Source organism: Leptodactylus fuscus, chromosome 11 (assembly GCF_031893055.1).
Source record: "Leptodactylus fuscus isolate aLepFus1 chromosome 11, aLepFus1.hap2, whole genome shotgun sequence".
NCBI classification, from domain to species: Eukaryota; Metazoa; Chordata; class Amphibia; order Anura; family Leptodactylidae; genus Leptodactylus; species Leptodactylus fuscus.
In genome coordinates, this window is record NC_134275.1 from 59350425 (window position 1) to 59365616 (window position 15192).

The following is a 15192-nucleotide window of genomic DNA, read 5'->3' on the forward strand; positions in this document are numbered from 1 at the left end:
GTGGGGCTCCTGCATGTACCAGGCCTCATGAGTCATGGAGTCCTGTATATACCAGGCAATGTGAGCCATGGGATCCTGTACAGATCCCGGTACGTGTGGGCCGTGGGGTCCTGTGTGAACCAGGCAGCATGAGTCGTGGGAATCTTGCGAGTACCAGGCAGCATTTGCCATGGGGTCTTGTATAGATGCCAGCAAGTGTGTGCTATGGGGTTGTGTACTGTCGTGTATGTTTGCTACCTGCACTGGGAACACTACGGCACATACTTGAAACCTATCCATAGCCATGATAGTCAGTGGTTAGCTCCTGTATGTGCGAGATACATATCCTGAATACTGGTGCAACCTGTCAGTGCCATAGACATTCTTAGTTTCTAAATAGTCATGTGACCGCCTCCCACTGCTGCACCCATTTGTCCGACATGTTTCTCATTTCTGGATTTTTTATTTGTGTACCACAATTGCCTTCACCCACCGCAGTGCATAAAATTCCATTATCTTGACCCTCCGTGGCACCTGCACCACCAGCATCATTACCCTGACCCTACAATTGCCTTGACCCTCCTAGGCACTTGTGCTGCCACTACCCTGACCAGCATCTCCAATCCCATTGCCTCACTCTTGCCCTGACACTGTTCAGTGCCTCCTTCACCCTGTTTTTCCTCCTCCTGGGAATGGACAGGGGTGGAGGGGGGGTGCCTGTGCGTTGATTGACAAGTCTTGTTCATTCCTGCCCAGCGCACGTGTGGATCTGGATGTTTTTCTTCTCTTGCCCAGTAGACCGTGCCCAGCACCCGTCAATCCTATTGTATCAGGGGGCAGGAAGGAAAATTAACCATTTAGGAATCATAAACAGTGATGCTGCACCCCGCACGCGCGCAGGCCTTCTTCATGTAACGCCCTTCTTTACCCCATTTGGTCCCCCACCTAATGTCCACTGTAGATAAGCTTTATTGTAAGGACTGAGCTTTGCTTCTAAAGTCTCTGCAGCTCGTGCCCACCAGGCATACCCAGCTGCCTCACACCCACTCACTACAGTCCTGCAGACGTCCTCCCTAGATGACAGCTGGGGGTAGTAGTCAGTGCTTCCCCTTTCTATGAGATTGCTCTCCAGAGGCCTGCTCTCCAGGGGAAGCAGGAGGTCTGTATATATTGGGCAGCGGGATTGAGATTGCTCTGGGGTCTGGGCAATGCAGATTGCTGTGATTAGATTTACTTGGGTTGCCTTGTATTTGCCATTCAGTTTGTAGGTCGCGCCCTTGCTATATGTCTATCATTATTTTTGTCTCTCTCTTTTTGCAGCGGAGTTCGAAGCCGATGGCCCAGAGTCATGTGATGTATTCCTGGAGCGGTCCCCCCGCGGGGGACAGGCTGAGGCCCGGATGCATTATGCCAGTGAGCGCCCCAAGAGTGCAGGTGAGGTCTTGTGTGGTCCCTGCTGCTCCTGCCTCTTCTCCTCTTCTGTGTGTAACTGCCCCGCTCTTCTTTCTGCCCTCAGGTGATCTGGTTGTGGGATCCCATCACCCTCGTTCCTCTTCTTCTCGTCTTCTGGTGCCTCGCTCCATGTCTGCCCCTTACCCCTCCCCCTCATCTCCCCCCCCTCCTCCTCCACCACCGCCTCCAGCCCGCCGGGCTGAAGGATATATTCTCTCTCTTCTCCGCCGTCAGCTCCGGGCCCCATACTTACGTTCTGTCTCTGCCGAGCGTCCTCCTGCACCTGCTCCTGTCCCTGTGTGTAGAATGGCCAATGCCTCTTATACCCCAACTCACCGGGGGCCCCGCAGAAAGCACCCCCCTCTGTTAAAGGGCCACAGTGTGGAGGGGTCTCCCCCAAAACCTCCTAGAAAATGTCTTTCTGCAGAGGAACCACCGCGCAAAAGAGGTGGTCGAAGGACTCCTAGGTCCCTCTCAGAAACTAGCCTGAGGGACCCTGCTCCGCGTCCAGAGGAAAACACTGACCTCAGAGTCCCCCCAGAAGCGTGGCAGGGTTCTAGGGGTCACTTAGATGGCTGGGTGAACCCCCGCAATTATAAGGAGAGCTGGGCTAATTCAAGAGCACATACAGAGGGCTGGGCAGATCCACAGGCCTTTGTGGAGGAATGGGGAGACCCCCGAGCTCATATGCAAGAGGGGGGTCGCTGTTACACCCTGGGAAGAGATGGGAGGGTCCCGACAGCAAAAATTGGCCCACCTTGCAGAAAGTGGAGGTCGACAGCGGAAATCAGTGCCGGGGTCCCAGAGGGGGAGGCGAGGGTGGACTCAGAAGGAGAAGAGGAAGAAGAAGAAGAGGGTGGCTTGGTATGGCCAATGCAGCTGCCTCCCCGGGATGCTGATGGGCGCCCCCAAATGTTTAAGGTCAAAGCTTCTCAGGCCCTTAAGAAAAAGATTATGAGGTTCCACACAGGGTCACTGAAAGTCATGACAACTGTGTGACCGACGTCTCAAAACAACAGTTTACAGTCGTATCCAGCTGCCCCCAAATTGCACTTATGTCACTTGTCCATTGAAAAGCGCTACAGTCGGCCTCTCCTTGTCCTGCAGTGGCTGATAACAGGGAGTAATAGATTGTAGTCACCTGTCCTACAGTCAGCCTCTCCTCTCCTGACATGGCTGATAATAGGGATCAATAAATTGCATTCACCAGTCCTACAGTCAGCCTCTCCTCCCAACATGGCTGATAACAGGGACTTATAGATTGTATTCACCTGTCCTACAGTCATCCTCTCTCCTCCTGACATGGCTGATAACAGGGACTTATAGATTGAATCCACCTGTCCTACAGTCACCCTCTCTCCTCCTGACATGGCTGATAACAGAGAGTAATAGATTGTGTTCACCTGTCCTACAGTCAGCCTCTCCCCTCCTGACATGGCTGATATCAGAGAGTAATAGATTGTATTCACCTCTCCTACAGTCAGCCTCTCCTCTCCTGACATGGCTGATAATAGATAGTAATAGATTGTATTCACCTGTCCTACAGTCAGCCTCTCCTCTCCTGACATGGCTGCTAACAGATAGTAATAGATTGTATTCACCTGTCCTACAGTCGGCCTCTCCTCTCCTGACATGGCTGCTAACAGATAGTAATAGATTGTATTCACCTGTCCTACAGTCGGCCTCTCCTCTCCTGACATGGCTGATATCAGAGAGTAATAGATTGTGTTCACCTGTCCTACAGTCAGCCTCTCCTCTCCTGACATGGCTGATAACGGATAGTAATAGATTGTATTCACCTGTCCTACAGTCAGCCTCTCCCCTCCTGATATGGCTGGTATCAGAGAGTAATAGATTGTATTCACCTCTCCTACAGTCAGCCTCTCCCCTCCTGACATGGCTGATATCAGAGAGTAATAGATTGTATTCACCTCTCCTACAGTCAGCCTCTCCTCTCCTGACATGGCTGATATCAGAGAGTAATAGATTGTGTTCACCTGTCCTCTGTCCCGGAGCAGTAGACTGTATTCTCTCTGGCTGTTCTGTAGTGTTCCTCTGATGTGATTACTCTCTGTACTGGGTCTCCCATTATGCATCATGTTAGTTTCCTCCTGTTCTTGAACTACAACTCCTTGATGGCACAAGATTAATAGAGTACTACAACTCCCATGATGCAGGTCTTCATGACCATTTAACCCTTTCTCTGTCAGCCCTGTGGAATCTCTCATGAAAGTTCCTGGAGTAGAATTGACTACAATACCTATGAAATGTCCCTGTGCCCTCCCTCTTGGGGTGTCTCACGGCCGGGCCCCCAGTGGTTTGTACAGTACCTGGGCCCCTGTGTACAGATGTATAGTGGAGGCGCCATTGATTGGATTGTATATAGTCTCGTGTACAGGAGGCGCCGCCATCACAAACGCTGTAAATATTCCCCATCATTTTGTATCAGATCTTGTAAATAAAGTGTTTCTGTTCATTCTGTGTCGTCAAATTTATTGGGATGTTGTGGGGGTGCTGCACATTCTGGAATACAGCAGGGGGCGCTAGAGATTATAGCTAAGACATTATATTACCCAGAAAAGTTGTCACTGCTATCAATATCTGTTTTGACTGGGTGTCAGTCCTTACTGTACACCTTGCATTATATTAGTCTATCAGGATAATTATGATTATAGGTTCCAGTTGTCATCCTGACCCCACAGATACCCTGACAGTGGCCATTCCGCATATCCCCCATGGTCACTCTGACCCTGCAGACACCCCCCGCCATTGTAGCTCTTGAATACTTTGGGGTACGGTTGTGTTCTGCATAGGTTCGGTTTGATACACAACGTAGCAGACTCCATCACTGCAGAATCTGCGTCCACATCTGCCCCTCACACACAAAGCGCCGTCTGTCTCATCCTCGAGTTGTCATGGAAACTGAACAAAAACCCCCAGTCCAAATATAACACAGAACGTGATTCATGCCGTGTGCGAGAGGTGGGGGGTTGTAATCCACAGGCTGGAGACTGCTGCGTTCTGAGAGATTATAATGTACACTCTCATGTTATATGTGCCCGATATTATGTGATAATAGAAGAGGGATGGTCACTGGGACACGAGGAACAATCCAAAGTCGGCCTGTTAAATCGGTCTCACATCTGTATAGACACGTCACATCTGTACACATGACGAAAACAAGTACAATAAACCTGAGCTGACTGTGTGACCACCTGACACAGAGGAGGGGAAGAAGACAGGCAATGAGGGGAGAAGCTAGTCGTGTAGTGGTCGCGGGGTTATTGTGTGGCCTGGAGATTACATGCGTCAAGTATGGAGACAACAGGTTGTGGTTTTGAGATTACATGTGAGGAAGTATCAGGAGATTAGGTCATGTATGGAGAGGACAGGTTGAGATTATGTGTGAGGAGATATCAGGAGATTAGGTCATGTATGGAGACGACAGGTTGTGGTCTTGAGATTACGCGTGAGGAGGTATCGGGAGATTAGTTCATGTATGGAGAGGACAGGTTGTGGCCTGGAGATTACATGTGAGGAGATATCAGGAGATTAGGTCATGTATGGAGACGACAGGTTGTGGATTGGAGATTACGTGTGAGGAGGTATCGAGAGATTAGGTCATGTATGGAGACGACAGGTTGTGGTTTTGAGATTACGTGTGAGGAGATATCAGGAGATTAGGTCATGTATGGAGAGGACAGGTTGTGGCCTGGAGATTACATGTGAGGAGGTATCAGGAGATTAGGTCATGTATGGAGACGACAGGTTGTGGATTGGAGATTACGTGTGAGGAGGTATCAGGAGATTAGGTCATGTATGGAGACGACAGGTTGAGATTACGTGTGAGGAGGTATCAGGAGATTAGGATATGTATGGAGACGACAGGTTGAGATTACGTGTGAGGAGATATCAGGAGGTTAGGTCATGTATGGAGACGACAGGTTGTGGATTGGAGATTACGTGTGAGGAGATTAGGTCAGAAGCCTAGACTTCTAGGATATCAAGTAAACCAGTAGGGTTGAGGGACCGGGAAAGATCGGATCCCGATCAGTGATTGAGCAGATTTCACGATGAGGATCAGCTGGAAAATGATTGGAAATCGGATTTTAAAATCGATCCTGAAATCTCAAGATCGGCTCAACCCTAGTAACCAGTGAAGAGATTGGCAGAGGTAGACTGAGGGGAAATATTAACTGGTCATCTGGGTGGTTGTTGGATTGGAGGGATGTTGGAGTCTTAGCTGACCATGAATCTTGGATATACATCAACCAAATCTAAGAATGTGTATTGGATCTCAACATGTCTGAGGGGAGTTATCTTACTGCCAGAGGTGTCTGAGAAGGAGGATAAGGTTATAGCTCCAGGATTCTGGATGGAGAGAGGATTACTCCAGAAATCTGTTAAATGATGGTGGGAATCTACGACATCTAGGTATTAGTGAAGAATTTCCTCCAGGCGCACGGCCTGAAGGAATCTGCACCTCATTGATGAGAAGGGCAAGTGCCGTGTTATATAGGAAGTGCAGTCTCCACTACTGAAGAGGGTTTGCAAAGACCGGCATTGCATTGGGGAAAGAAGAGGAAATGCTATTGGAGAAGAGGCAGAGTTAAGGAGGAGATTTTGGTGAAGGTGGGGACATTATTAGGAGGGAGGGAGTGCACATTTTTCATAAACTTCTTTGTAATCTGATCTCACTGTGAGCTTCAGTCTGCAGAGATTTCAGAGTAAGTGTCAGTTTAGCATAAGTTAAGGGAGGAGCCTGAAATGTGGAGAAAATTACTGAAAATGTATCTTCTCAGCCTGGGTAATAGGTTGTAAAGGACTGAAAATGGTGATTTTTTGAATTTGCAGCATTAAGAGGTGACATTTACTGACATCAAAATCTACTTCAATCAAAAACATCTTAAAGGGATTCTATCATTAGAATCCTATTTTTAACAAACACCACGTCGGAATAGCCTTTGTCAAGGAAGACGTTCCAGCGCCGTCTCTCTCTTCTTCTGTGCTGTGTCATCAGCAGCAGAGTCTGTTTTGGATCCAAATCCTGCACATGCTCAGTCGTCTCTGCCATGCCGTGTTGGGTAGAGCTGACTTTGCATGTCTGTTCGGCCATTTTCCTGTGGCCTCTTACATGTACCTCTTCCTTGCTCCAAAAGATGGGTTGGGGCTTATCTTCAGGGGAAAACTATCTCAGTACTGCCATATTGTGCAGATGGTGGCCACACTTTCTCATAGGTATTCTTCGCTGCATAAGATGGGGCATTATCCTGCACAATGATGATTTTACTAAGAAAGGTTATTCTTTTTGTACCATGGAGGAAAGTGATCAGTCAGAAACTATATACTTTGCAGAGGTCATTTTCACACCTAAGAGGGTTTACCAACTCTCCCCTATGATTCCAGCCCAAAATATGATTCCACCACCTACATGCTGATGTTGCAGCCTTGTTGGCCATCCACCTACCATCCATCTGGACCATCCAGGGCTTCACAGCACTTATCAGTAAAGGGCCCACTACAGCCATTTCTGCTTTTGAGCACTGTGTATACGTGGTCAAATAGGTTTATGCACAACTGAAAGCCTCTGGAGGATTCTATTATTATTATTATTATTATTATTATTATTATTATTGTTTATTTATATAGCACCATTAATTCCATGGTGCTTTACAGTTGGGGGTTTACATATAATACACAAAATATACAGGTAGATATAATACTAACAGTGACCGACTGGCCCAGTGGGGTAAAGGGCCCTGCCCGCGAGGGTTTACAATCTATGGGATTACACCTTGAGGTTCGTACCAGCAGCATCACATCCCTGTTTCTGCTTTGTAATAGTATTTTAGCAACCGCTTTCTTATTACAATTAATTTGTCTGTAAGAAACCTTCCTCATTCTGCCTTTATCTGCACGAACCCATCTGTACTCTGAATCAGTTTGTAAGTTTTTGTGAAATGTATTTAAACCTTGTCCAAGGCATTGCACTATTTGACACTTTTTCGGCAGCAGAGACCCTTGTTCTTTCTCATATTGCTTAAAACCTTTGACCTGCTTAATAATGTGGAACGTCCTTCTTTAGTAGTTTCCTTTAATTTGGTTTGCTCCAGTTTGACCCAAAGTAATTCAAAGAGCCCTGAGACACAAAACCAGCCATGAGATTAATTGAAAACCAAATATTACATCTTTATGATACTGAAATCTGACGTACATAATAATTTGGAACACAGTGTATAAGGAAGGACTGAAACACAGGAGTGGCGGCCAAAATCACCTTGTAGTCCCCAACTTATACTTCTCAATATAAGCTGCAAGAAGGTGACAGTTAAGAAATACAATGACGCCTCTGTCTAATTATTATAACTATAACATTCCTGCAGGTTAGGCTTTGTTCACACCACTATTAATACAGTTTTTTGCTATCATAGGATGACTCTATGGTAGTAGAGTAATGGATGGAGCCGCTCTAACTGTGTTCATTCCCATCGACTCTAATGTAAACAGCATAACGGATGCCTTCTTCTGTCTTCCCTCTTCTGTCTTCCCTCTTCTGTCTTCCCTCTTCTGTCTTCTCTCCTGTCTTCTTTCGTCTTCCGAGTCTTCTGTCATGTTTATTTACCTTTGTTACGGAAGAAACGTAAAAAACAAGTGAAGTTTCCATCATATTTTTTTTTTTTTTACATGGGGGTGAATATAGGCGGACACCCAAGGGGGACTCCATCTGTATCTGCTTTGTAATGTCCATTGCCCTCATCCGTCACATCACACTGAATAACGGTGGTGTGAACCTAGTCTTACATAGTGTTAATCCAGAGGAAGGCAAACCCACCGTGAGACGGATGCCAATTGGCCCATGTTTGGATAAGAATTCTTCCTGACTCCAAATCTGGCAATCCGAATAAATCCCTGGATCAGTGTCTGTGACGTCACTTTATCGACCTTGGCCAGAAGATTCATCCATCCAGCAGTGACAAGACATGGAATATACAACCAGTCACTGAGGTCTCCGCAGAGCCCAGCACGTCAGAGTTTGAGTACTGCACAGCTGTGATTGGTTGCTCGGTCCTTTATAATCTGTATAAGTAGGCGGGCCAAGGCTCACACATCACAGCAGTTTGCTATGTGGCCAAAAACTGAGTGTCAGAACCGCACATAATAATTTATCAGAAATTGCAACCGTTTCAAAGCGTGTGGAAACCGCAGTCATTTGTAATAAAACAAGTGCAGATCTTACACTGTGTTTGCCTCTGCAGTTAAAAATCACCATTGTAGGTTTGTATAGCGCCCCCTCCTTCTGTATAGTGCAACCAGGTGTGCACATGCCCCCTCCTCTAAGCAGAACAATGAGGTGACATCTGTCGCCTCCGCCCTCTCTCTGGGGATAATCATTGTGTAGAAGGCAAGTTGGCCAGCAGTCAATACCTGGAGAAGAAGCCCCGAGCCTGCACCTTCCACCTGACTGCTCTGTACCACAGGACACAGGTGGGTACAGTGGGTGGTGGGACTAGCTCTAAAGACTGGGGAGCTGACCAGGAGATGGGGCTGGGTCTGAAGAGTCAGAGGTCTGGGGAGGTGACCAGGAGATGGGGTTGGGGTCTGAAGAATCAGAGGTCTGGGGAGCTGACCAGGGGATGAGGCTCGGTCTGAAGAGTCAGAGGTCTGAGGGGTTACCAGGAGATGGGGTTGGGGTCTGAAAAATCAGAGGTCTGGGGAGGTGACCAGAAGATGGGGCTGGGTCTGAAGAATCAGAGGTCTGGGGAGCTGACCAGGGGATGAGGCTCGGTCTGAAGAGTCAGAGGTCTGGGGAGCTGACCAGGGGATGAGGCTCGGTCTGAAGAGTCAGAGGTCTGGGGAGGTGACCAGGAGATGGGGCTACGTCTGAAGAGTCAGAGGTCAGGGAAGGTGACCAGGAGTTTGAGACTGGGGCTGAAAGATTAGGCGTCTACAGAGAAGTCCAAAAGATGAGGCTGGGTCTGAAGGGTGGGGGTCTGGGGAGGTTACCTGGAGTCCATAAGGTCCATTCATAATATCAAAGATGCTGTTTGAGGTTATATTTTGTAAAGGGGGGGGGGGGGGAATGTATTATAAGTATGTGCCCCCTCCATACTGCACAGGCACGATCAATCCTGCAGGGGGCTCAGGTGACTATATAATAAACATGGGCCCCATAATGAATGTTCAGGGGCCAATGGTGAGGAGCATTATGTCCAGCTATTTTATCCCTGGAACAAATCAGCTATAGCTCTATTGTCTTCTGTTATCAGCACCAGAGCAGCAAGAAGCCCTTCCCTGCCTTGTGCATGTAGTGGGTGGGTGGGTGGGGGTGGGGGATTCTTTTTGGGGAACCTTGTATCTGGGTCACCTAGGTCCAGTGATGACTTCTTTTGACGGCCCCCAGTGTGTGTGATGGTGGAGGGTGTTAGGCAGTGACCCCCAGTAATGAGTGGTATGACTTCCCTTACTGTAAAGAAGCCTTCCCTAATAAGACATCTCCTATTATACGAGAGCCCACTGTAAGTCTTGTATAATAGATATAGAGCCCCCTCCCCAATGATACCCAGCAGTCTTCTCCCTCTGCTCCATACTGTCATTATGGTGGGGGCTGGGCTGGTAGCTGCTGGTGTAATTGCTGCTGTCATTACCTGTCTGCTCCCTGGGGATATCTGCAACCTGCAGGCATAGGACCCACACCTGCCGCCATATCACATACAGTACAACAGGTCTAAAAGTATGTGTACCCCCTACATCATATAATAAGTGGCTCCATTATCCAAGCCCATAACCTCCATACACGGCAGCTCAGTGATCCTCATATTGGATGTCACCTCTTCTACTGGTCCAACGACAACCTGAGGGTGAAAAGGTGACCACACAAAGCACCAGGACTGTAGGTCCAGAATATCAGAACCAGGACTGTACATCAAAGGTGTCAGCACCAGAACTGCATCTCCAGGGTGTCACACGTATGTACTTCTCTGATCACACATAAATAAGAGACCAGCCCCATAATACTGGCCACAGTTTAGAGGTTCACATACTTTTGTACATCACATTTTGTTCTCGGCTCATTACAGAATGTCAAATAATTTAGCCAAAATTGCTGAAGCCCGAAAAGACGTGGAGCAGCTAAAGATGGAGGTGAACGTGGAGAGGATGAAGGTGAGGAACTAACCAATAGCATTACATGTAGATCATCCAAGATCCAATGTAATACTGCACAGAATAAAAACCTATAATGTGCCATATATACTATCTATTACTACTGACAACTACCTGTATATATCATGTCTAAAGGGTTGTCACATCCCCGCCCCCTCTTCCTGACATGACCGATATAATATAATGAAGTGATCAGACATGAGATCCTTATACTACAGTACAGCTATTCACCTATTACTACTGACAACCAACTGCATATATCATGTCTGAGAGGTTGTCACAGCTCCGCCCACTGTTCCTGACATCACCAATATAATATAGTGATGTGATTGGACATGAGATCCGCGCACCTTATACTACAGTACCGCTATTCTTCTATTACTACTGACAACCACCTGTATATATCATGTCTGAGAGGTTGTCACAGCTCCGCCCACTGTTCCTGACATCACCAATATAATATAGTGATGTGATTGGACATGAGATCCGCGCACCTTATACTACAGTACCGCTATTCTTCTATTACTACTGACAACCACCTGTATATATCATGTCTGAGAGGTTGTCACAGCCCCGCCCCCTGTTAAAGACATGATATAATATAAATGTGTAGCGTATATCCCTGCTGATGCAGTTGCGCTTTTGTCTCGCAGGTGTCGGTGGTGGTGTCAGACATCCTCTCGTTCTGTCAGTCGCACTCTCTCGCTGACCCTCTGGTCTCTCCGGTTCCATCTGCAGAGAATCCTTTCCGTGACAAGAGACTTGTGTGCATTGTGCTGTGAGGCCTCAGGATCGCTTTTCATTATTATATATATTAGCTGTGCTGTGTACAATCCTGATCTGAATAAACTTGTGGTTGTCAGCCCCTGCTGTGTCAGTCTCTGCTCCTGTCACTCATTCTGTTTCTGTAGATAAGTTTGTTCACAGTACAAGATCTCCACCTAGTGGTGACTGTGGGGTAATACAGCTGAGTTATTCCTGACTATACAATTTATTTTCCATCTGTACCCCCTGCCTACACCCACCGCCTACCCCCTCTGCCTCTTCTATCACATGCTGTAGAATTATTGACATGCACTCATAGACAATGAAATAATACCGTTACCAGATAAAAATGTCAGATTGCTACAATACTCACCATACAGTCATGGCTTAGGCAGATAAGTCAATGGTTACAGGTGTGCTCTGATTAGACATTGGGTATTGCCACAAGATGACGTAAAAGTGCTCCCCCCGCTGCCCTATATAAAGGCTTACAGTGAGGCTACTTTTGGGTAGTGTACCTCTTGGTGTGAGATCATTGACTGCTAGACATGCCTTTATGATGCAATAAAAGACATTTTACCCAGTTGATAGACTTGGAGAGGAGATATATTATTGATCTGAGAGAAGCAGGATGTTGGAAGATGTTCGGAGCTGCGGTTATGGAAAGGGCAGGCGCATGTGGTGAGCAAACCTTGGACAGCCCAGACAGACCACCAGTTGAGAAGATAATTTAATTCACCAACGAGCCTGAGGAGTTCCCACAGTTTTTCTTGTTTATCATCCAGGCACACACGTCACCTCCATTACCCCCCCAAGGCTCTACCTGAACCATATCCAGACACCTAGTAGAAGGAAATCTGTTGTCACATTACGTGTCCTGCCATTGATGGACAGCCTTCATCTGCAGGGGGAGTGGAGAATAAGAAACCTGGCCTTCTATAGACTGGACTATATCATCTAAAACAGGTTCTCAAGATGCCCTAAGCGGACCCCTGGGGATACATCCTACTAATGGCTTCATTACTAATGGCATAATGGCTTCATTCTGCTACATGACCAATGAGGCTGACGTCATCTCTAGAGGAAGGAAGAAGCTCAATACAGCTGTCTACAGATGGGATCAATCTTCTATTTTGAGGATTCACTGCTTTGAATAAGGATCTGATACACAGTATAGTCCCAATGATTTCAATGCCACTGGCAGGGACGGTCTCATCAACTTCTCTACAGATATTATACAGCTCATCCATGTTCATTTTAATGACTCTTGCAGGGAGTTGAGTACCAATGATTTCACAAAAACACCAGGGAACTGGTTAGTTAGTTTTATGGTAATCAAAGGGGCTGTACTGCCTGTCAGCAGCATTAAAAGAAATGGGGCTGTACTGCCTGTCAGTGGCTTTGAAATCAATGGGGCTGTACTGCCTGTCAGGGGCATTAATATTAAAGGGGCTGTACTACCTGTCAGGGGCATTAAAAGCAATGGGGCTGTACTGCCTGTCAGCAGCATTAAAAGCAATGGGGCTGTACTGCCTGTCAGAGGGATTAAAAGCAATGGGGCTGTACTGCCTGTCAGCAGCATTAAAAGCAATGGGGCTGTACTGCCTGTCAGCAGCATTAAAAACAACGGGGCTGTTCTGCTTGTCAGCAGAATTAATATCAATGGGGATGTACTTCCTGTCAGTGGCATGAAAATCAATGGGGATGTACTGCCTGTAAGCGACATTAAAATCAGTGAGGCTGTACTGCCTGTCAGCAGTATTAATATCAATGGGGCTGTACAGCCTGTCAGTGGCATTAAAATCAATGGGGTTGTCCTTGGTGCATGGAATTACTAATAATCGATGGGTGAGAACCTCCAATATGGCAGTATTGGGAGACTCCTTGACAGTGATTGGTCAGAATTTGCATATTAGTAGGTGTTGTGGGACTGTCTGGGGGGGGATTTTGACATTAACGTGAAATATATATTTCTGGACGTTTCAGTGCAGACTTTTGTTCTATCTGACAGAAACAAGTATTGTAGGTGTCAGTAAAAGTCGGGGTACAGTGTTCTGGATGCATATGGTGTTCGCACTGCACAGGGGGTGCTATTGCAGAACTTTGTTTTGAAAGCAAAGCTAGTGCTTCCTGGTATTTTGCCAGGTTTAACTGACGTGGATATTGTGAGCAATCCTGTATACTCTACTGCACATACTATATATAAGGTATTGTATGTCACCTTGCAGCCCTGTAAGAACCCAGTAGAAAAATATTCCTTCAGCACAAGAGGTCTATAGTAAAACTTGACTTTTATTGGAAAAATATAAAAAATAGGTACCAGACATAGGAAAAAAAAGATGTAAAAAAAACTTACATGGTCAATTCCAAGTATGCATGTATGGTTGAAGACGGATGTCCCGAAACGCGTAGGCTTGTCTGTCTTCAACCATACATGCATACTTGGAATTGACCATGTAAGTTTTTTTACATCTTTTTTTTCCTATGTCTGGTACCTATTTTTTATATTTTTCCAATAAAAGTCAAGTTTTACTATAGACCTCTTGTGCTGAAGGAATATTTTTCTACTGGGTTCTTGCATTGTTCCACCCCAGCCGGGGGTGTTTTTTTTCGTGCACTCTTGGTCTAGCTGATTCTCTTCAAGATTTATGGTGAGCTGTGGACTGTGTTTTTTCTTGTGCATTTGCAGCCCTGTAACCTGTATAAGAAGCTTCCCAGGCCCTCCTGCTTTTATCCAATCACAGGGCTCCGCACTGACCTCATGTTATATCTTGTTTTATATTTCCTAACTCAAGGCTATGAATGAGAATGTAATAAGGACTAAGAATTATTAAAGGGGCATTAAAGGGGTTTCCAGGGCTTGAAACAATATTGTCAGTGCCATATGCAAATGAGTTTGACCTTTTGCATTTGAATTCCAAGACCGTTATAACATCACCAGTACATGATGACACCACAATGATGGTAAGGGAATAAGTAGACATGACACTATATCCGTTGTTCAGAGGATGGTGAGAGATGACGATGTCCAGGCTGAAGAGAGGACTACACCAGGTATGTACAGTATGTAAGAATTACCATATTACTAGAGGGGGGCGTTCATGCTAGGGAGAATTTAGGATTCCATGTAGATGGATTCCTTAAGCGGAAATTTTCAAATCGCCTCCACGGATTTATCTCCAAAGAGGGAAAGACACAAATTCTACCAGGGATTCAAAATCTACAGAGACTTCCCCAAGTGACCTGGGACATGGCAATCACTTTGAAAAACAATATAACATACACTTGGGGGAAAAGAAGATGGGATTTATTAAGTTACTTTGTACACCAAAAATTAATCCATTTTTTGGTGCAACATAATAATGTGGTCCTTCCCCTGCTGATAAGCCCCGCCCAGCTGGCTCCACCCATGCGTTAGAAGCGTGGCAAGCTTGTGAATTTCAATTGGAAAAAGTTGCAAATTTTTGTGCTAATGAGATGTGTGCCAAAGAGTGCGACTTTTTCCCCACAACAGTCCTGTATGGCTTCATGTCACTTTCTATGTGTATCACTTTATTTCAACCTCTCCATTTACACATGGACGGAGCCGCCTCCTCTACAGGCATTTAGAGGTAAGTACCGGAGCATTATACCCAATATTTATCATTCCTACCATCTTTATTTAGAAATAAATTTTATATTAGTTTTTTATAATATTATTAGTTTATATGTTGACCTACAATAAACTATGTCTTTCCATAGGATCTATAGGGGGATGTGTATTCCCAGGAGAATAGGGGTAGGAGGTTACATTATCAGGGTTGTGTTGCATCGGTAATTGCAGATGTAATTCTC

At 46.1% G+C, this 15192-nt stretch overlaps 2 protein-coding genes across 4 annotated transcripts in view; both read left to right on the forward strand.

Annotated features, from left to right (window-relative positions):
* The window catches only part of BRWD3 (bromodomain and WD repeat domain containing 3), a 356261-nt gene that overhangs the window by 320140 nt on the left and 20929 nt on the right, over window positions 1–15192 (forward strand). The window lies entirely within an intron of this gene.
* On the forward strand, window positions 1299–11410 carry GNG8 (G protein subunit gamma 8). 3 transcript variants are annotated; one of them, XM_075259284.1, is made up of 3 exons: window positions 1299–1413; window positions 10509–10593; window positions 11247–11410. In XM_075259284.1, the coding sequence occupies exons 2-3, from the start codon at window positions 10510–10512 to the stop codon at window positions 11373–11375; spliced, it is 213 nt and encodes a 70-aa protein (XP_075115385.1). In that variant the 5' UTR covers window positions 1299–1413; window position 10509; the 3' UTR covers window positions 11376–11410. The 3 variants fall into 3 exon arrangements, with proteins under 3 accessions (XP_075115385.1, XP_075115386.1, XP_075115384.1); XM_075259285.1 differs by lacking the exon at window positions 1299–1413 and adding an exon at window positions 8836–8916; XM_075259283.1 differs by lacking the exon at window positions 1299–1413 and adding an exon at window positions 9395–9430.

Excerpts from the sequence above, each read along its gene's own strand:
- GNG8 (XM_075259283.1), top strand. The coding sequence starts at position 9,396 with ATGAGGCTGGGTCTGAAGGGTGGGGGTCTGGGGAG. Across the intron at positions 9,431-10,508 it reads AAGGGTGGGGGTCTGGGGAG|AATGTCAAATAATTTAGCCA; the intron begins GTTACCTGGAGT and ends GGCTCATTACAG. Across the intron at positions 10,594-11,246 it reads TGAACGTGGAGAGGATGAAG|GTGTCGGTGGTGGTGTCAGA; the intron begins GTGAGGAACTAA and ends TTTGTCTCGCAG.